Source organism: Larimichthys crocea, chromosome VIII (genome assembly GCF_000972845.2).
Source record: "Larimichthys crocea isolate SSNF chromosome VIII, L_crocea_2.0, whole genome shotgun sequence".
Classification (NCBI taxonomy): domain Eukaryota; kingdom Metazoa; phylum Chordata; class Actinopteri; family Sciaenidae; genus Larimichthys; species Larimichthys crocea.
Genome location: NC_040018.1, coordinates 23,120,853 through 23,144,272, shown reverse-complemented (window position 1 = coordinate 23,144,272; position 23,420 = coordinate 23,120,853). Strand labels below are relative to the sequence as shown.

At 39.3% G+C, this 23,420-nt stretch overlaps 1 protein-coding gene across 2 annotated transcripts in view; it reads left to right on the top strand.

Moving 5' to 3' along the window:
• chst8 (carbohydrate (N-acetylgalactosamine 4-0) sulfotransferase 8) overlaps nucleotides 1-10,135 on the top strand; it is a 165,410-nt gene extending 155,275 nt beyond the window's left edge. For both annotated transcript variants that reach the window (XM_027281305.1, XM_027281304.1), the window contains 2 exons: nucleotides 4,557-4,594; nucleotides 5,980-10,135. In XM_027281305.1, the coding sequence (XP_027137106.1) occupies nucleotides 4,557-4,594; nucleotides 5,980-7,116 (1,175 nt within the window). In that variant the 3' untranslated portion in view covers nucleotides 7,117-10,135. The remainder of the gene's footprint in view (nucleotides 1-4,556; nucleotides 4,595-5,979) is intronic.
• The last annotated feature ends 13,285 nt before the right edge of the window (nucleotides 10,136-23,420 follow it).

The following is a 23,420-nucleotide window of genomic DNA, read 5'->3' as shown; positions in this document are numbered from 1 at the left end:
ACAAAAACTCAGCAATAATGAAACTGCTGTGTCATTTGGCCTGAGAAAAAGATACTTCATCTTTCAACCTTTGTAGGCGGCATGTCTTCTGATGCGTGTTGCCTGCTCATGGCACTGAGTCTAGCAGGTGGAGAGGGAATTCAGTGAGTGAAGAGTTTGAAAAACAGAGTAAAAAGTTTTAATTGCCAGATACCACAGCACCTGAAAAGTCAAGTTAAGGTTATCAATTAAATTGTTTGGATAAAATAACATCTCTGCTACAGTACAACATACATTTATATCTAGATACAATCACAAAGAGAAGGTGAATGTGTAGTCAACAGCCAACCCTATTGGCAGACATGACGGAGCATCCTGCAATTGGCACTGAATGTTGGATTAGGCATAGCATAGTTTAGCCAGTTGTTTTAGTTTTCAGGCCTGCAACTTTTGGTTCAGTCCTAGTGCTCTCATCCAGCTATTTTCAGAGAAATAAATAAATAAATAAACACTACACTACTTGCCTGATACCAGAGCCAGATATTCCCCCCAGTTGTTGGTGGAGACCAAAACAGAGTGCAAAGGAGAGATTCATCAGGTGTCCAGAGACATAGCTTCAAATTAATGTTAATGTTGCTCTGTATTTGCTTGATGTATCAATAAGCAACTGTTTGCAACCAAATTCACCATATCAACTAAAAAGGTGATAATATGTCAGTGTTGTGTTTACAAGCTTGTCTCCACAGCCCCCAAACGGCAAATGAAAATCACAGGTTTAAAGTTTGAAAGATAAAGTACTCATTCTGGAGCAGTATAAACCCTTTAGGTGCTATATTATTATATGTTATTATTTTTTATAATGTTGATGATGTAAGCAGCATTTTGTCAGTACCTAATTATAGCACCTTTATACTGTTTAAGTATGAGTAGTTTAACCTGTGGCAATACATTTGATTTTATAAGTTGATCATATACTTTGTATGTAAAATGTTCAATCTGCAAAGTAAGAAGTGACTATAGCTGTCAGATCAACGTAGTAGGGTAAAAAAGTACAATATCTGCTTCAGAAATGTAGCGGAGTAGAAATATAAGTAGCTTAAAGCTAGAACTACTAAATCCTACTCTATAGTGGCATGGTTCCTCTTACTGAAACAGTGTTTCTTTGTATCCTGGTTGTTTGTTTAATTTACAGGACATTGTGTGCTTGTGAGTTGTGAGCACAAAATAAAAGTCTTGCAGCCTCCAAGCCTTCCCTCACAACACAAGCCAGACGTCAGATGATGATGCACACAAATTTTTTAGATGGTCTGTGTTTAGTCTTTAGAGAGCCTCTGCAACACGTCTTCAATCCCAAATCACTTATTGTTCACCCATCACCTCCTCCTCCTCCCCAGCAGCTGCTCTCTTTGGCCCAGTCCTGAAGGATTTCAGTGCCAACTGAAACATCATTTTATCTCTTACCACAACAAGTTAAAACATCAATGGACCACAGCTTAAAGCCTAATACCTCTGTTCTCAAGTGTTTTTTTTCCCTCTGATAAACCACACCAGCATGCCAGAGCCCTGTATTCCCACACAGAGTCAAGTGGAGGAGGAGAATGTGTGCAGAGTACAGGTGTGGGTGGTTTGTTGGGTAGAGAGGGGAGTACAGCTGGTTGGGGTCACAGTGGCTCAGTGTGCCGAATGACTAATGAAAGGTTTATCATGGCGCAGCATGACTGCCTAGCCTGAATGGTGTGCCGGAGGAGGACACGCCTTGTCTGGTTTCTAGCACCCTCCTGGCCTGTCTTAGGATAAAACCAGACATTTAACAAGTTGTCCCAGAACAGAGGGGCCACAATCCTTCACTTAACAAGCTCATTATTTCACATTGTTTTTGTCCCTTGTTCCTTCTTGGCAGTGGTGGCAGGAAAAAGGATGTTTGATGTGTGTCTCTGTTAGAGAGTTGTACAAGGGTCTTTGAGAAGGAAGGATGATAATGGATCTGCTAATGATGTGGCCCTTGCTTATGTGGATCCTTGCAGTAATGCAGGTCGTCTGCATGAATATTCAGAGGCTTTGTCTCTGAGAGAGGTTGATGCTCAAGGTTATTTTAGAGGGCAGCAGAGGACAAAGCTCAAGAGCTGATTCTGCTTTTAAATCAGCTTCTGTCATCAGCAGAATTACAGTGAAATAGCAAAACTTATCAGAGGTCCTCTTTTGATCTATGCTGTGAGCAGTGGACTTTATATTTGTATGACGCCTTTAGAGCTTCTCAGAGAAGATAGTTTGACATTTATTGCCTTGGGGATAAAAACAACATCAGCTTTATTGGTTGATGGTTTTCTTCCCATTACAGCATTCCCCTTTGGTGAATTTATCCCAAATCTCTCCATTACCACTGCAGAAAATCCTTTTTGTGAATGCTACAGTATAGAGTAACAACAGACTTGTGTACAGTATGGACCTCTAATGACTTATAGCCGTATAAGATTTACAAAATTATTTTTAGAAATATTTGGGCTTCTACTGTACCTATCAATATCTGCATGTGGAATTACCTCGGTGAATTTTCTGCATCGCACAGATGAAACCTCAGTGTTAACAATTTATCACTATTTCACAGTGCAGCAGTAAAAATCAATAGCATAGTTATACTGAGTGGAATTGACTGAGTGTGAAATTGCAATCAAACAGCAACTATTACCCTCAACCAACTAGATACTACAGAGATAAATGATGTTTACAAATCCCCATGAAATTCAGTTTACATTGTTATATTACTTGTTTCAGTTATACACTATTATGGAAAAATGTTCCTCTCATGAAAAGTAATTTTGGCTCCCTTATTTGTGATTAGCCTGGATTTCTCTAATCAAATTAGCCATGTCAGATTTATTTTCAAAACAAGTTTAACAAGCACCTCTATCACAAAGTGCTGAACAGGACTCAGTTAAATGCCTTGGGCATGAAACTAATTTAAACTTGCAGCATTTTATTTTTTCTGTTTCTCAAAACCTTTCCCTTTGGCGGAACACATGATATAAATAAAGGTTAAATATTCAGGAAGCTGTTATATCAAACAATCTTAAATTCTTTCAGTGGTTCAGCAGACTGACACAATAAAGGGTCTAAAATCCTACTCTGATGGAAGGAGCAACATTGGATAGGAAAGTAAAACAGGACTGACATCAACAGATGTGACAAACTTCTAACAACAGGCAGACAAAGTACCTGTTAGAAGGAACCAATTAAAACTCTGGAGATTTCAATTACCACCTTGATGGGGCTTTCAAGATCAATAAGTGTGTGTTTTGACAAGATGCTTGGGTCTACGAGTGGCTTGTGTTTCTCCTTCTATCAGTTAAGGAAAGCAGACACCGAAAGGCCGTTGCTATTATTACACTTCGATGTGTTTCCCTGGCGATGGCATCTGTGTGCGTTGTGATAAATATTCATGTGTTTTCACATGCGCTAATGTAAACTGATATCAAAGATGCACATCCTACATGAGCTATCATTAGGGTTAGCAGATCAAATACAACAGCAACATCCAAACAAGATTAGAAAATGTCACACGCCGCCTCCTTAGTCCACTCCTCTTCTTTTTCATCCTCTAGCTTTTGCTCCAGTGTCTCGTTCAGAAGAATGAAGACAAGTAAAGATTCAACACACAGAGTCAGACAGCAACACCAAGCTATCCAGTGCATACTAATCTAAAATAACATTGCATCTGGGCAACACATTTTATTCCCTCCCCTTCGAGGTGTGTTTAAGTGTGAGATGGGGATTTGCAGATCTCATCATTTAGGGAAGGTTGTGGTCCCCCCCCCCCCTTGTGCAGGTTCCTATCACTTCCACTCTCAGATTGGAAGTGACAAGCCACTCAGGCAGAGGTGTCTTCACTCCCCCCATCAGCAGCCATGCATCCCCACTCAGAGCTGTCAGCCTGATTATATATCAGCGGGATGGGGGGACCTAAGGAAAGGAGATGTCCAGCTGGAGACAGACCACTAAACACATCGTCTGTCCTGCTGCCACACATCTGCCAATACACATACCACCTGTCCCCAATACTGCCACAAAACCAAGCTGTATGTCTCCATCACTCTCCTGCTGTCCTCTACAAATTCAACAAACTGCATCTTTCTTTGTCTTTCTGTCTTTCTTCTGGTCTCGCATCAATTTCAAACTTTCATTGGTTCTACTTTCTGGTTTTCTGGATTTTTTGGACTTTCTTTCTTTCTTTCTTTCTTTCTTTCTTTCTTGAAGCATCTTGTTTTCCTTCTCTTCTTCTCCTCTTTTCTTCCCTTTTCTCATCCTTAGAGCCCACTACTGGGAGCACAACTCATTTACCAACTTTTCATGCTTGTGGCAGCTCATTACACAGATAGAGCTACCTGTCTTCCCTCAGTGGACTAGTTGATTAGTAGTGGTTGTGCGGATCAAAAGTGGACATGCTAAATAATAGGAAGCGTTAAATTATTGAAACCTCTGATGCACCAAACGCTCCTAACTCTCTTCCACAAGGACAAAAATACAGGTTGTTTACTTAAGTGCTGATTTTCTCGTCTCTTTTCTCTTTTCTCTCTCTCCAGGCGTGAAGCTTGGAATCACTCCTCGGCAGTCCAGAGAGGTACGTGTTTACTCCACTTCTCCCAAAACACAGATGAACAGGTTGCTCCCAACTGTTATCTGTTGCAAAAAAGTGATTGTCAGCCTTGTACCTCTCAGTGTGTCTGATAGCATCTGTGTAGAGAGGCTGACCTCACACTGTGCGTTCAGCCAGTCAGACTTTACTGAGTAAATGGTCCCAATATAACCAGGCTTAGGTTTCTCTGGGTGTGATCACACCTTGGATTTTTTTTCTTCATTAGAAGCTTATGATTTTGGTTAGTTTACAGCAATTCTGGATTCCATTTAGAGACAAAAGCCACATGAATTCAAATGAAGCTAATTTATTCCATTAGGCTTTGCAAGCATTAATAGCTACTGGATAGGAACTAACTTATCATCAGTCCCTTTGCACCCATACAACTTTGCATTTTGAGGTCAGTTCTTGTATTCTTAAACAGTTATTTGAACAAGAACTAGGTGTTTCTCATGTGCCCGAACAAAACAAGGTCCAAGGTTTATATATACTACTACAGGGAATGTGTCCTAAATTGCCCCACAGCATTATAAAGACCATTTTAACCAGGCTTTTATCATATTATTACCTATAAGGTTTAGAGAGATGAAGAAAGAGCAAGATCATGTTTGACTCCAAGACCTTTGTATCAGACATGCAGCACTCCTACTGTATCTCCTCTCAGCTGACCCCTGCTTGCTATCATTTCTGCTGTGATCGTCAGAGCCAGTGAGAGACTTAAACTAGTGCAAACCCTGGAGAACATGATGTCTGGTATATAGGTTGCTGCCCTGTGCTCGCCTTGCACATTAAACAGACAGCAAGGAGCCACTCCCTCTTTTTCCCCTCCAGATGTCCCTGCAGATGAAAAAATATGACCATTTAAGTCAGAAGGGGGATGAGCCAAGATTCATGATGGTCTCCTCACCTTGTCTGTTGTAAAATTAAAATTATACATCTAGTCCATTGGCTTTATGATGCCATTACAGCATTTAATTGAAATAAAATGTCAGAATGCATGATTGCCTTGGACATGGAGTGACGCTAATCAGGCACTAGATGGTTCTAATTTAGATTCCCCATTAAGTGTTTATAAGACATTTATATGAAGTTACATCTCAGTTTATTGATAGGTCATGGATGGCACTGGGCAGTGTGATATTTGTGTGTAACAAAGTTAGACCTTTGTTTAAGGTGTAGTGAAACAGCACCATCAAGTGGCCTATTTGAGTACTGATAGCTGGGGTAAATGTGATGGTGTGGGGTAAATGTGGTTGTTCCTGATAATAAAATGTAACATAATTAAGTTAAAAGTGAATAAATAAATGAAAATGTTGCTGTATGTCTGCTACTGCTTATTACAACCTGTATTGTCATATACTGTTTTATAGACTCTTTCAACGGAGAACAGAAAGAGAGGCAAATCTGACAATTATCAGGACCATCAAGCAACAGGAGGCATCTTATCCAGCCAGATTCCTCCGATGCAGTTCCCACACTTCGAGGAGATGAGACAGACGGCCACTCCTGGGTCTCAGGAGCAAGATATGAGCACCCTTAATGTCTCCAAAAGACAGCGTAAACTACTAAAAACAAGTCCCCCGATCAGTCACACCAAAAATAATTCTTCTACATCCTCATCCTCTTCATCCCCTTCCTCCTCATCCTCAGTCTCCTCCTCCTCTGCCTCAGGCTCTTTTTTCCCTGATATGCAGGAAGCACGCCGAAAACTGATGAAGGAGGTGTGTGCTAAGTACAAAAGCAGCATCTCCAAGACCATCACACAACATCACGTGAAAAATCTCTTTGTGGAGGACAAGTACAAGCTGTTGTACTGCCAGGTGCCCAAGGCAGGCTGCTCCAACTGGAAGAGGACCCTGATGGTGCTGGCAGGCCAGGCCCGCAATGCTCAAAGCATTAAACATGACACAGTCCACGATGGCCAACATGTCAAGAGACTTGATGTCTTTAGCCATCCAGAAATTATGCGGCGTCTGGAGACCTACACCAAAATCATATTTGTCCGAGAACCCTTGGAGAGAATGGTGTCAGCATACAGGGACAAGTTTGAAAATCCTAACATCTACTACCACTCCTCTTTTGGGATACCAATCATTTCTAAGTACAGGGCAAACCCATCCTCGGAAGCCTTGAAGACAGGCGACGGGGTTACATTCAAGGAGTTTGTGCAGTACCTGCTGGATGTCCACCGGCCCGTGGGAATGGACATCCACTGGGAGCAGATGAATCAACTCTGTAACCCTTGTCTCATAAACTACGACTTCATTGGCAAGTTTGAAAACATGAAGGAAGAGTCCAACTTTGTCTTGCGATTGTCTGGGGCACCTCCCAACATCACACTGCCCAGTTTTAAGGATAGGAACCCAAATGATATGAGGACCTCTGTGCAGATCACAGAAAAATACTTTTCACAGGTCAGTATGTTGGAGAGACAACGAGTCTATGACTTGTACTACATGGACTATCTGATGTTTAACTACTCCAAGCCTTTTAAAGATTTATATTGATCAACTCCTATCAAGTCGCTTGAATCACGGTCACATTCCACTTTGTCTTCACCTCTGCCATGATAGAAATCTTAACATCAAAAGGCTCATTCACATGCTCACATGGATCTTTGCATCTAAGCAGAGAGATCAGAGACCAAACTTTCTCTGAATTCGCAAAAGCTGCTTTTTATGAATACATTTCTACCAGATTATCCTACTTTTTAGACAACTCTGAGATGAAAAGGTACATGTGACATATTAATACTAAAGTAGTTGTGAAATGCAAGTTATTTATTCACTACTGGCACATGGTGAGGTAGAATATAAAAATCCTAAATGTTGTGCTTCTAAAAAAGCATTAATTATTGTTCAACAGGCTTTAAATTATGCCTTACTGTAAGTCAAATAGCATACGCAAATGTGTTTTATTATGGTTTGATTTATAGTAGGCACCACATGGATGGGATTTAATATAGGTTCCAATTACATTCCTAAATTCAGAAGTGATTTCAGTATACAGTCCTTAAATCACTTCTTTACCCCTTGTCATTAGAATAATCCCAGAATATATATGAATGCAGTTGCATTAGTTTTTGGTTAACCTACAATTTATTCAAACAAACAAACAAAACCTTTTTTTTATTTGACATATTTGCATTTACTTTTTGACTTACAGATAGTTAGGCATCAGTATACCTCTATGTATCAATGCATACTAATACAGATATTTAATATAAATGGTTTTACTAAACATAAACCGTAACAAAATGAAACACTATAAATAGTATAAATCTTTAAATCAGTGTCAAGTGCTGCCCACTCAGAAGCTGTGGGCACTTACTGTAGCATTTTTGTACTTCTAACTTTGTCAGTTAGGTTTGTTCTTTAATCTAACACATATGTGTGCTGTCAGTCCTCAATCACTAAAAGTATTTACTTGGGTGGCCATTGTTCAATGCAGGACATTTAGCTACTTCCAGTACAAAATGTTCTTGCCAATCCCTCTTAAAGCCTGTTAGTATTACAAACTTATTCAGTCTCTCTAGAGTCTGTTGACAGCATTGGCAACCAAATGGATAAAAGTTGCAAAAATCAGGACTAAAAAACCCGCACAAAAATAGATGTATGAACTTGTGGTTTGTGACAGTCTAAATAAGTAAGATTTTGACATTTTGACTGGATGCAAAAAAAGAAAACAGCGTGCCCAAACTCCATCTATCACTCTAAACACCCCATGAACAGCTATCACTTCCAAATCTCACACTGTCAACAACTCCGTACCCTCTGTATGTATTACATCTATTCCACACTATCTTATAGGCTTTTTACTGACACTACTGTGTAAAATTGTATAATGGGCATTCAGATGACTATATATTTTTCTATGTATTTCTAAAATATATATATTCAGTGCTTCTTGGTGAAGGTATGTTTATTTCCTTTTTTGATGTCATTGATTGTTATTTCAGTAATATCAGTGTAGAGTGTTGTGCAACAGAAGAGTTTCTTTCCAAAACAAAATATCCACCAGCTGAAAACCACAAGTCGAACTGTCAAGAGACAAGATGACTGCAAGTAATTGTGGTACCATTTAAAGTGATGAAGATAACTAAGTCTGATTGATGAACTGAAACCACTCGGTGCTTTGGAGGTACCAAAAGCTTTTTTAATGAAAATGGATATATATAATTTTGGAAATTAGCTCTTTAAGTACTTATCCCTAATCTGTTTGGTCTCTCAATAGGATAATAGACCCTGTACAGATGAGCTGCATTCCACCTATTTACCCATCATGGCTAATGACATTTTTACCCACAGCAACTCCACTGTGTGAATGTGCTTATGTGTGTGTGTGTGTGTGTGTGTGTGTGTGTGTGTGTGTGCTAAAACGCACACTGGAGATACAGTATCCTGTGTGTAACATTTCTAGATTGCTATATTCCCAACACACCACCCTGTTGAGCACTAAAGTCATGAAGTCACTTTTTTGCAGTTCAGACCACGTAACAATGTGCACCTGTGGAAACAGACAGACAATTCTTAGGTCCTGGGCACTCTAACATATTTACATTAGGGATCTATTATATCCCTTTATGTTAGATTAAAATTAACCAGGTCAAATTAGATATGCGGTTAAAATGAAACATAACCATTCACCAGATAATCATGTACTGTAAATCTTCAAGATTATATTGACTGAATGGAGTCCTCAGCCAAGCTTAAAATATTCCTGATTCACAGTTTAAGCTTACTGCACAGTGAGTGCAATGAAGTGACTAAATATGATAACGAAGACACCAGATTAATAGATGCAAAGGAATACTTGTGTGGGTTAAATGTACAAAGAAATGCCTTGAATAAACATAATCCAAAATGAACCATTAAATCAAGATAACAAAGTCTGGCTACAACTGAAGTGTGCAGAAGTATATTTTTTACAAGGGCACGATGCAAAGAGCTATTGTGATGCTGGGAACAACCTATGTCTAGTTTCCTATGGTAGCAGTCACTATTCAGCTATATGCTTTGCAGCTCACTTGAAATGTGTTTTATGTGACAAAATACTTTATAAAGAGACATATTTACTTATGGGTAAAGGGAATTCATATTATTTAAATCTATACACACTATAATCAACTTTTGAAGACCTTTTGGTGATATTACCCTTTCACAGTGATGGTAATTGTATGAACCTTTGTCAGTATAGCGTGTTTTGCTTTCGCAATTCCAAAAATTAATCTTTGTTTAGATTGTGGATTCTGTAGGTATAGCCAAGCTCTGGCCAAAACTGCTACTGCATGAGTATTACTCTTGCAAATACTCTGTCAGTCCCTGCCCCCTGCTAACAAAGTTTTCTTATGTGGGTGTATGGACAGATTTATCAAAAGCATAATTACAGTAACAAGTGAATGTATAACTGTTTATTGTTGGTGCAAAAGTGTATAAAATATGATCTTAAGCCCTCTGCCTTATTTTACACTGCCAATCAAATGGTGTATTTCAGGAAGACATTCTTCAGGTGGTTATTATTTCTGACTGATGAGTGTCTACTAATAAATTGTCTTTAGCATTTTCAATGTGTGTCCTTTTTTATTCTTGCAGTTCTGTTTGTTTGTTTGTCTCAAGTCCATTGTGGTTATTGAGCTTTGGAGAGTCAGCTAATGAGCTCAACGTGGACAATCAGTAGTCCAAGGCTTTCCTTTAGCTCATTGTTTGTGAGTATATTTGTGTGTGTGATTTTTTTCTTCAATATATTTTTGAATTCATTAAAAGAGATTAAAGGTCTGCAGCCACATGAGCAGCTCTGTGGGACTGTATAGGCACAGCAGTGCTTTAGGCTAAACTAATATAGTTTTGTTTTTCTGACTTTTCCCATATTTTACAGACATAAATACTCAATACTCACATTTTTGCAGCTCATTTAGATGTGGTAACAGTCTCAGATGCATTTTCGCTGCAGTAATCAATCTTTTTAAACGACAGTATAGCTACTTGTTGTCTGACGATGTTGTGATCATAAAATAATGATCTTATCTAGCGGCTCAGCAGCTTGGTAATGCCTGCTGGTCAACATATTATCGAAGTTCCATCAAATTTCATACTCATTCAGTTGACTGACAACAGAAAAAGAGGAATATGTAGGCCACATGAACAACTATATTGTGAATTCAGCAGCACTGAGACACAAAGAGAAGGAGGGGGCAGAACAAAGTTTTAATGGCTTGTTTCCCTTGGTTGCTCTTCTCTTCTCTCTCTTGCTCTCACTAACTACAAATGTGAAAAACTCATTTTGCTGTGTGAAGACAAAGTCGGAAACAAATTAAATTCATCATTGAAAATGAATTTTAAGTCAACAACCAATAAATACTGGCATTTCTACACATTTACAAATGAATTTCATGCTTCAGAGATAGCGAAGCAGGGAAAGGCGGCAATGGGTACAACGCAGAGAGATCCTGCATATATCAAGCATAAGTGAAAGTGGAGTGGTTATGGTATGAAAAAAATCAGGACATCACCAAAGTGAGTGGGCTTCATCATCTGGGACCCATAAATGTCTGTCAAAATTGAATGGCAATCCATCTAAGAGTTGTCACGGCGTCTCACTAAAAGCCAAAATGTCAACCTGCTGTTGGCAGAAGAAGTCACCAGTCAGCAGGGGTCATCCTCTGGGGAGCAAAGCACTGTCTCTAATGGTGATAATAAAAGCTTTCAGAGTGTGTACACTGCCAAGAAAATGGTTTCTATTGTACTCTACCAGATCATCAGTCTGTAATGTTCTGTGATCGCCAGGAGGGAAATATGTGATAATTATATTCTTGGGGGGAACTTTTTTTTCAGTCAGCATTTTTCAGCATTTCCCAGTATAACTTTCAAAAAGGGCCAGAGAATAATAATGATATTAACAACACAGTTTCCATATTGTGTTGTGTTGTGTATGTTTTTAACAATATAATTTTAGTCACAAGAAAAACAACAGTGTTAGAATCATGGTCACTTGAGGGTGCCGTTGGTGTATGACTACGTGGCATTAGAGACAGCTGGGAAAAGACACTTAAAGGCTTTAGGATGGACATTCCCTTTCATTTACTTCCACTGGGAGGAGATTTCAAATTTTATTTTTACAACAACTACAACAACAACAAAAATGTCACGAGGCACACATTTAAAAGGGCAATTTATACCTGGTAGACAATAAACTCTAACTACAAATGCACAACAACAAGAGTTGATGTACTTGTTGCAGAAGGGGAAGGATTTGCCTTAGTTCCATTCTGTGATTAATCAGATTAGGGACCTTATGGGGTATGTATGTATATATAATAAATAATATATATGTGGGTGCATTGTGCTGTTTATGTGAATGTGAGATTATGTGTATACTTGTGTGGCAGAATATTGCACCACAAATTGATCACTCTGTAGAGTTAGAAATTTGATCAAATGCTCAAGGCTGATTTCCGCAACAGCTCTTGTATAAGTCATGAGAACACTTTGGGGGAAGTTAAAACTGTGAAGAAAACAAAAGCCATCCATTTACCTCATTAGTGTGCGTAGAAAATCTTGACATGCTTTGAAGAGAACGTGCTTGTGTAGCTAAATCAGCTTAAGGGCCCAAAGCAGACAGACAAGGAAGGCAACCAAACATCTTCCCAAAGTGATAAACAACCTCGCCTTGGTTGGGAGGACTGCAAAAAGAGACTTTGCTCCATTTTTCAAGTATTATTATTATTAGTATTATTATTATTATTATTATTATTATTATAGGTTCCTCAGTTAATCCTCATGTTTGCCTTCCAGCCAGCATTAACATGGCTGATGACAGGTTTTTGCTGATTCTCTGACGACAGGGCTCTGTCACATAGACATTCACAGGCACACACACAAACACTTTTGCTGCTTTCACAAACTCACACGGCGACAACTGCATCAGTGCCTTTGCAAAATCTCTCATCTATTAACAGACCAAAACCAATTTGAGTCGTTGACTCCTCAGTTCACTGGGGTGACATTTGAGAGGCAAGAAATATTTCCCCAAATGTCAAATACAAAACTTCTCTGATTCACATTGATGCCAGGTTAATTCTCCCTCTTCCACATCATACCCTTGTTTGTTTTGGCAATGCGTAGCACCATGCTCCAAACACATCTCTCAGTGATATAAACCTCATTAAAATGATTTGCCCGAGCTCTGTTATTAATCAAGCAAAGCAAAATGACAAGTGGGAAATAAATTTGTGGTGGAAATCTCAAAACTCAAGTCCTGTTGAGCTTCCTGAACATCTCATTTGGTTAACTAGTCTGGCTCTTTTATCAGCACGCTGCTCATTCTGGCAACAGGCACTTATGTATCATTTGGCAGGATGGAGCCACTGATAATATCATGAGAATAGCTTTAGAGAAATAAAATCTCAATCTGTCATTATTTCATTTTTCCTTATGTGCACCAGCAGGAACTCTCAATGTCATGAATCACTTCCATTTCTACACGGTTTGTACTTGGACACTGAGATTTAGACAAAAACCTTTATGAATCATATAATGGATACTCACACATGAAAGAATGTAGCAGTTTGACAATCCTGATCAAACATCACCTTTTCTCATTATATGGGAAGCCAGATATGTCTTTTCAGATGGCTGTCTCTGAGGCAAAATACAGTATATGGAACGGCCTGCTGCGTATTCTCTCATATTGTAGACATTCTGTACATAACCACATGATGGCAGTACTGCATCTGAAATATAAAAACCTCAGCACTGGTTTTGCTTTTCAAAGAACGATGTCCCTTTAGTACTTTCATGCACAAGGAGATGTGTGTAGAGTCGTTATGTGCACTTGTACCCAATTTGCTGCCACCACCTGTCATGCTTCTGTTTGACACTAAAACGTCCATGAAAGCCACTGCAAGTCGTCTAATTAAGCTATGCGCTGGCATTGACATGAATTATGCAGCAGCTTTAATGAATTTGAATCAATAAACACAGGATCTATAATGAAGCTGATCACACAAGCTGCTGTGGGCTGAGTGGTTCTTTAACCTTGGGGCTATATCTCTACCGGGCTGACACAGCTGCCAGGAAATGGCTGAAACATTTTGGTGAATAAAACAATCCTCCACTTTGCTTTTTCAAAAACACTTCCATAGGCCCCCCTCCCAACTCTAATGACAACATATTGTAGATGGATTTTTAATGAAAATGCATATTAAGGGTTGAGGCAAACATCTGGGTGGAGATGCTGATGGACAAGAGGTGGAAAGAGGTATGCTGAGATGAGACAAGAAAATGTAACACATTACATGAATGTAGTCCTTAAAGGAAAAGAAACATATTCAGCACCTACTGTATTGGAGGTGTAATATATCATTTGTCATAATATATTAACAGACCTGACAATAACACCCATAATGCACAGTTGTCATTTCCTTTCTTGGAATAAGAACAAGCTTTGTGAGCTTTTGCAGTTGATTTGAGTTGCAGCACTGGTTGCTTGTTCCTAACAATGCCTTCCAACACTGAGCACAGCGTTCCAATGTTGAAAGCTATGTTGCCAACTCTCTGTTGGCTGAACAGAAAAGTCAGATGATATCACACACCAGTTTGTAATTCAGTATGTTTTACTGTGTCAAAGCATGATGATCAGACTTGAACATGAATAATACCAATTTGCCTCCAAAAGCAGATATTAAAATTCTCCCTCTTGGTCTGGAAAGTGTTTAAGTTGCCAAGGATGGTGAGAAATCCACCGTCAATCTCTTTATTTGGCAACAGTGTCTAAAGCTTATAATGCATGAGATGTCTGGATATTGCAGTGAAGGTTTTGCTATAATACAGATTGCCCTTCAGTTCAGGGAAAATGCTAAGCAAAATATAAAATTCTTTCTAACTGTAAGAGGTCGACCATGGAGAAAAATATCCAACTCCAATCACAAAAGAAAAGCATCTTTCTATCATTCCACTTTACAAACTAATCTACATAATTGCATCATAACTAAACATTTCCTTTCATGTCTGGAACCACACTGGTGAACAAGCCTCCAACCACTGTAACCTACAGAAGTCCTCCTAATTTCTATGTCTTTTTCAACAAGAATACAGCTGTAGCACCACAGTCCCCTTCACCTATTCCCAACAATAGTGTTGCTTCTCAAACAGAAACAACAAACATTTAGGAGAAAAACATTTGTGCTCTCCATAAACCAGCTGGGATCCCCTGCCAGTTTCACACAGCTTGAGTCCTTTATCAATAAAGGTGCATCACACATCAGAGAAAGCGTCAACCTCTCATAAAAGAAGCTTTATTCACTTTGGAGTAAGTCTCAGAGCTTCAACAATATTGAAAGCGTTCTCACATTTTTGCTTGCAGCTCTCACAAACACCCAAAAAGGCAGCCGCCGTTTCTCTCTCCTGCTTCCTTTCAAGGAGAGAGGCGAACTTTCAATGAATCACCCCCTGCTCCCGCCGTGTTCTGAACTGTGTCTTCCCTTCGTCAACCAGCGTGAGTGATGGAAGTGACAGAGAAGACACCTGCCCTGAACCACCACTGACAGAGAGGGAGAGGCGAGAGGAGAGAGGTGGAGGGAGGGAGGCGCGATGCCTGATGGGAGAAACACACAACGAGGCAACAAACTTGCAGAGACTATCACTTATAGTGACAGGCCAAGAGGTGCCGTGCTATTAGCAGGCCGTAGGGTAGGCCCTGAGCATAGCCCGTCCTACCTAGGATGGATGGGCCTCTCTCTCGGGACTAAATTAATACTGGGAGTCTAGTGAATTGCTTTTGGAACAATGTCCTCCTAAGGAGCTAATCAGACAGGAGTTATCTAGAAGTGCCTGTAGGCTGGCTGGCGTGGCTGCAGCGCTGTGGCTGCCTGGCAGAAGGCAGGTGCGCCATGCCGACTCACAGCAGTTCATTCCTGAGCAGGACACCGTGGTGGTGTTATTCATTAGACGCTGGTGATGACGATTCCAAAGACTCAAAAACTTGACATAAAGAGTTTCCAAAAAGAGTTTTCCTGGAAGTACTAATAGTAAAGAAATGTGATCATACAGGGAGGTTTTAAAATCAGCTGCAGTAAAAGAAATGTATATTTTTAATAGTTTGAAATGATATTTTTGTCTGTTTTTTATATTTTATGTATTAATACCACCTCAGAGGGAAATACCTGGCTCTTTAGCTGTTGAATGCTCCACTATGTTCACCAGCTAGATGCTTACTTCGTGTGCATGCTTTTTAAGGCTAAGCAGGTTGAGAATAGAGGGTTTAACAGAGCCTTTGAAGCGTTGACGAGAGAACCCCAAAACAGTGAGCTAAAAGATGGTTTAACGCTCCGTAGTACAAGGGAACTGCAGTCAGGTGATAATTGGTCTGTCTCACAGGAAGTAGGCTCTATAATGTCAGAATTCTCCTTCCTCTGTCTTCCAACACTAGTTTGAAAGGGCATCATTGTTGCATCCTGGTATTAATGATTATAATTAAGAAAAAAGCAGACAAGTCAGCACTGTTTTACCCTATACAGTACCAGAAATAATGAGTTCAGCCAGACCTTCCTTCTACACTGGCGCGGCCATAAAACAAAGTGTGGAGATGTAGGTCTGGGTAGGCAAGAGTAGGTCACAATTCTCACTACAAGCGACCTCATTAACATTATACATTTCGTCCATGTGAAGATTTTGATTGAACCGATAATGGTTTTTAATTGATGAAAACAAAGTAGGTAGCAGGTTAGGAGTCAAACATTTCACATGTTTAATATAGTGATATTTCCACATCACTGATTGCTAAAACAAATTCTAATTCAAACAGAGACAAAGAAAAGGAGGGCACGTAGCACCAGAAATCTTTTTATTTTTATACGATTTATACTTCCAGACAAACCACAGAAGATCCAAACTATCTGATGGCTGACAGTGCTTTGCTAGTCATCTGTGCAGAAGTGGAGTAAAGCTCCATATCAGAAGTATAAACTGACAGGATGAGGTCAGAGCTGGAACAGAGGGGAAAGCAACACTGAGACCACACACACACACAGACACGAGTACAAGTTAACCATAATGATGTGTGAGAGAATAAACTCGCTGGTTGCATGCACAATGGAAACCCAGTGTTACTTATGGCCTCTTAGCACGAAGTGTTAGGGCATGCATCAGGCCAGCCTGGGAGAGATTGGTGCCTCTGGCAAGCCCCAGACTCGGCTCTGTCTCACCCTCTGGAGGACGGCAACCACATTCAGACTAATTCTCTGCACAAAACACATCTATCATAGGTTAACAGGCCTGAAACACTATATTCAACAAAAAACAAAATGTTGGCTCTGGTTGATTGAAGAAGTACTCAGATAATTTACTTTTTTAAAAACAAATATATCAGTATGTTTATTTTGGAGTAAAGATCTTGCATTTAAACACATATCAGCAAAGTGTACTTCCAAACAATCCAATGTTAAAGCATTTATTCACTTATGCATGAGTTGCAGTTTACAGATGCTGATGGCTGACTCAGTTCAGCTACAAAATTTATAGAAATGTTTCTAATCTATATTCAGCCCACCTGTGACAGTATAAAGAATGGACAGAGCATGAGTGTCACCCGTTTCCAGATTTCCGAGAATGGACAGAGCATGAGTGTCACCCGTTTCCAGATTTCCGAAATGTTCTTTTGAAGCCAAAATATGCGGTGCTGGCTGCCACCATGTTGGATCTACTGCTTCTTCCACCTCCCGGCTAATCTAAATATCGACAAAGACGTGGATTATTGAAGGGGCCTGAGGCAGAATGACCCCTGGGTACTCTAATAAATTAGCTGTAATGGCACTTACCTGTCAATCAAAGTGGCAATGCTGTTAATTACGTGTAACTTTAAGCCTTTATATCATTTGAATGGGTGAATTGTCATGGAAGCTGAAATTAGCTATAGAGACCATCGTTTTCTGAACCAGGCTCTAAACATGTTTATTTTTGCTGTGAAGTTGGGCATTTTAACATGGTCGCTTATGGAGACTGACTCACTTCTGGGGTCTGTCTTGAGAGGCCACTTGAGAAGGGGTAAGCAAAGATGGAATAAAGAATAGAGGAACTAAAATAGGACTAGGGAACAGAATGTAGTACACAGAACACAGTACTGGTAAATTAGACACAGTACAACCTGACAAAGACACAAATGAAACACAGGGACTAAATACACAAAGCAGGACAACTCGAAACAGGTAAAACTAATGAGGGACAGGGGAAGTCAGTCAAGGTGGAACATAATCTAAATTGGCGGGAAAACACAAAGCCAGGAAGTTAGGATACACAAGACACAGAGAAGGGAGAAATACATAAAAAAGAGGCAGTATGTCTCTTTGGATGAACTGCAACAGATACACATCTACCCAACTACTTTTTGATACAGTTTTTTGTTGTCACAAGTCAAAAAGGTTGGAAATATTCCACCTATACAACCACTGAACAATGTATTGCATTTTATAAATGTAGCTATATCGCCACATCTTTATACTTAACTATGTTTTTCTCTTAAATCCTAATAGAAAAAGTAACTTGTATAGTAGGCATATAAATACTTTGGAGTTGAAGTATTAACTAGGATTTAATGAGATGGGAATACTCAATACTCAAGTACTGAAGTACTGAAAATATATTTACTTTCCACCACTGTATTAGCTGATACCTTTATTCATCAAGTAGACATTATTATCCCTTAATTTAGTAATATTAACAGTCTTCATTCCACAATTAAGCACAAATAAAAACTTGAGTGCAATTATTTACAGTAATTTTGAATCTCTTATTTTTGCTAAATATAAACGACACTATTATTTGAAATCAGTCCAATATTTCCCCATATGATATAAGTTTAGAGTTAATTTTACCATCCATTGTTCCATTTTGTGAAAAGAATTAAAACTTAAAGAACATGATGACATGCAAAACTGTGTCTTTCTTCGTGTGGCTGTAACAAAAAACAAAAACAAATAACAAAACAAAACCACTGCCGTTCAGTGTATGAAAACTGGATTTTCACTAACTAAAGTTGGTGGGATTGCATGTTGTGACCATAAAATGTCATCAGCCAGCAGCCTCAGTCCCTATCAGGCAGTCTGCTGCACAGAGCACTCTCCTCTAGCCCTGGGCGCTGGCCACACTAGCTGGCACCCTTCCCCCCGTCGCCTCTCTCCCTCTCTTCCTCTGTCTGTCTCTCTTTCTCTCTGTCTCTCCTTTTACCAGGGTGCACTGACCCACCCTTCACTCCCACCCCTCCCTCCCCTCTCTGTCACCCTGCGGCGCTCAGCTTCCATAGTGTCAGTGTGGAGGCCTCAGTGTTGACAAAGCAGCAGGCCTTCAGAAGACACATCAAACCCCGTTCCTCCTCTGTGCTGTTAGGGAGCTCAGTGCACAACAAAAGGACAGGGACTCTAGTTTCAGTCTTAGGCCATTACTACTCTCAACAACATGGCTACAGACAGAAAAAGGCCCTCGAGGACGCTGTACGTATCACGGGTTACAAACACGAGCCGGATCAACTCAAACCATTCAAGACGAGATCCATGTTTTCTGACTGTTGTGATGACATTGTTGTGATGGATGATTGTAAATATAAAGCATAAGTCAAGGCTGTGGGTTGATGCCATCATGACACATGCACTCTAATGAGGACTGTGGGTGCTCCACAGTGCCAGAGACTTCCCCCAAGGCACATTGAGTGGGGGGAATGGTATGTGATGCATACCAGATGTGATTGGCGACATCACACTGTTCACGTTGTTACTGCTAACCAAATAGTAGCAGCAACAAAAGCAAAAGACCATTTTTCCTCTGTTCACACATTCAAAGCATGATGTTGGATGTGTGTAAGACTGGTTGGAGCCAGAAGCAAAATAACACATTTCATAGGATTTGTCTAAGACTTTCAGAGAGTATTGCACTTGGAATATCTGTCTGGTTAGGACAATGGATGCAAAACAAAGCCACTGTGTCACCTCTACCTGACTCAACTAAGAGAAAATACTTTATTATCTTGGCATTTTATGAATGTGTCCTTCACATTCACACTTTATAATTTAATATTTTATAACAGAAATGTGGTGGTCTATTACCTGAAGCTCTTCTATAGAGGTTCCTAACAGTGACTTACAGCTTGAATGTATTCTGTGATTAGAGGCTCAGGCCACATGATGGCAGCAAAAGAGATTCTTTCTATTCTAGCCAAATCTCAATTACTGCTCCAGATTTTGATGTTCTGTAAGACCAAAAAAGTGATGCAATGATTGGATTTATGAGGTTATTCTGGACTTGAAGCAGAAATTCCTTCTAGTTTGAGCTGAAAAGAGAATAAAATCCATCTCTGCAATGGGGCCATCAGCACTTCAATCAATAGTAACACTGTCACTCAGGACAGTTCTCACTCATATATGTGCAGAACTATCTTAGGGCAGTGGTTGTCGAAAGATACTTCTGTGACACCAAGTTCTTTTTCAGAGATTTCTCTAATCTTTGTTTTTTTTTCCTTCATGAAATGTTGGATATATTACCCCATAGACCTATAATTTATTAAATGTATGGGAAAATATTTGGCACTGATGCACAATGGTGTTGCAAGTACTCTGTTACAGGTTAAAAAAAAAGGCATTAATAATATGATTTAAGTAAATCAGTAAAAATGTAAAAAGGCATTAATAATATGATTTAAGTAAATCAGTAAAAATGTACTTAAATTACCAAAAGTAACAATATATTATTATGTATCAACTTATGGATTGTTATTACTGTTGCATTGATGTATAAGCATTTTATTGAACTGCATCATATTTTATGATGTCTGTAAAATTTTAATTTGTAATGTAACTAGTAATTGCAGACTTAAAAGTAATAAAATATTTTCAACTCTGAATTTTAGTGACTTAGAAGACAATTTACATAAAATGGAAATACTGTAAATACTAAGTAGCACCAAGTAAAGTACCTCAAGCACAGTACTCAGTTACTTTCTACTACTGCCTATCGGTGTGCAAACTGTGACAGGTTTAATAATAGTCAAGGGATAATAGTCTACTGTGTTAGAGGCACTCAGCCTTTTTCCATTTGGTTAATATTTACTGAATGTCTCAACCCAACGCTAAATATTCTGAGTACATGAAATAGATAACTTGACAGCATCAGGGTCATTGCAGTTTTACCTGTAAAAGTGGAAATGACTCATAACAGCAACTCTCAGAAGTAGACAGAGAAGTATTCTCTTTGTGCTCAGCTTTTTTGGAAACTTAATTGCTGGCATTAAGCACTTGAGGGAATTCTGCGCTGTGCTTGTTAGGTGTTTATGTGCAACACAACCCCACACGTTCTATTAATAAACTGACACCCTCTTACCCTCTCTCTCCCTCTCTCTCTCTGAAATAATGAACAATAAGTGTCGCTGCTGCACCTCAGACACACACCAACATCAAGCAGAATGTCAAATGGCTGGAAGAACGGAGCGATTGACAGCAACCGGGCTCCACAAGGCATGCAGATTACTAAAAGCAAGTTCTGAATGTTCTTTTCAAACTTTCTCCACATGCCCGAGGCAAAAACAGGGGTGTTGATCTGATGTGAAATGCTTGAAAGAGATTCTTGCAAATGCCCGCGTTTAGGAGGATGGATGTGACTGTATTGTATCTACTGTTTTCACCTCAGTGCATTAGTACAGTGTGTAGGTGACCTGGGTTATGTGGCTCACAGAAAGACGACCATCAGTCAGATGCCCTTCAGGCTTTAATGGAAAAGACTTGACTTGTGAGTCCTTGAATATGGTCTCAGGTGGGAACTTAACCTTTAACCCTGGACATAGATGATGTTCTACCAACCTCTACAAATCCGACTCTCAAATTACCACTAATTTTACAAAGATAATATATGTATATCATTGACTATGATGGTTTATGCTCAGCGTTGCTGCTAACCAGCAGATGGTACTATGTTCCACCTTCATGTGATCCCACATTTTTATCTATACACACAGAAAAAGCAGAATGTATTGATACCTCAGTGGGCGACCTGGTTACACAATCTGGCTTTACCAGAAAAAATTAAAACATAAACACAAAAGTTAATAATGAATGAAGGTGGCAAAAATAATACTGTAGTTTGATTGTTTGTAACATATCTACTACAGCATGTTATTTTCAGAGGCACTAAGTGCTACATGTTGTAACAATGTTAGAATGTTCTAATGCTGCTTTTCTAATGTTGTTAGAAAAGCTTTAAAAAATTATATATTATCCTCTGGTAAAAGGACAAAGCCACTAGAGTAGAGAAAGCCACAATATTGTCCTCCTCTGTGCCACTTTAGGCAACGCCACTAATAGCACCTGCTTTTGAACCTACAGGCAAAGTTATTATTCTTATGGGGTCATGCATTAATTCATACACTTCATTAGCATATGGTGTCTGAAGGAGACTGAAGGGAAATTTTGACTGATTTTCAGTTGTTCCTTTCATGTATGCATTTTCATCTTTCTCACTGTAGCTTAAACACTAAAAAAATCTATATTAATTTGACCTCAATAGTTTAACAAAGGCAAACATTTGATAATTTTGTGTTAATTTAGTGGAACAATCCTTTAACAAAAACTAGAACAGCGCTGTTATCTCAGTTTGTGTCTGCACCAAGCAGACCAAACATCAATAATCTCATTACTTGGGTCAAATATTACAATCAGATCTGCATTTTTATTCCCTGAAACGAAAAGTGATTTGTGCTTGAGTCTTGCGTATGTGTCAGTAAACTTGGGGTGTCCTTTCACTATGTGAGGTGCACTGGTCAGGAGGGTCAACTCTTTGGATTTGTTGTGAAATCTCAATGCTCATCTTCACATCCTCAGGATGACCTAGTTCCTCTCTTCCACATAGACACTCCGCTAAAATCCATAAATTAAGGAAATTAACTGATGGGGCCCGGGGCCACTTTGTAAGCTATTTAAATCTTTAAATTTACAACATCCCTGCATACTTCATGTAATTGAACTAACTCCAGGCTTGTTTCCTTTAATGAGAAAAAAATTCCAGTTTCGCCTCCAGTTCGTACCTCTGGAAACAACAAATCTATGCCAGAGGGGACGATGGGAGCGCTCTGAGGCGCGCTGAGGTCTATCTAATTACGAAGACTTGGTCCGCTCCAAGGAGAGACGCATTCTCCCACTCCCACTAGTCCTGCTGTCAAATCACCGGCATGACTATTTTATTTCCTGTTTAAATACTTATCATTTTATACTCATCATTTTACTTTATGCAGAAAATTCTGCAGGAGGATCCAAGTCGTTAGAAGTCAAAGGAGATATTACAGGAGTATAATACTCTAAATACTATTTTTTTTAAAAACTAGACAATTTATAGTAGTCCCACGGAATCAGTAAGAAAACGTTTGTTTTCGTCAAGGTGATTAACAAAAGAAAAGGTTCCCAAAAGGTGAGCCTACATTTCCAGTGGACCAATAATAAGTTCCTACACTGGTTGGCGCCAAATATCAAGAAACGAAATACGCACCTCTCTGAGGACGCTGATACAGAGTAATTACTGGGCTCAATGTTGCATCAATTATTCACAGTTATTTACCCGCAAATAAACAAACATTCAAATAAATAAATAATCGTCTTCTTAGTGAGAGCACCTGCTTGATTCTCTCTTTCTCTTTCACTCGGTGAAAAAATGGAGCAGCACTTTAGCGGTTCATCACACGCATTGTGTCTTTATACGTTGGAAAATAACAATGATCAACCAAAATCGTATTTTCCAAAAGTCTGGAGGCTGCCCGCTTTCACTGGAGAGTGAGGAGGAGGAGGTGG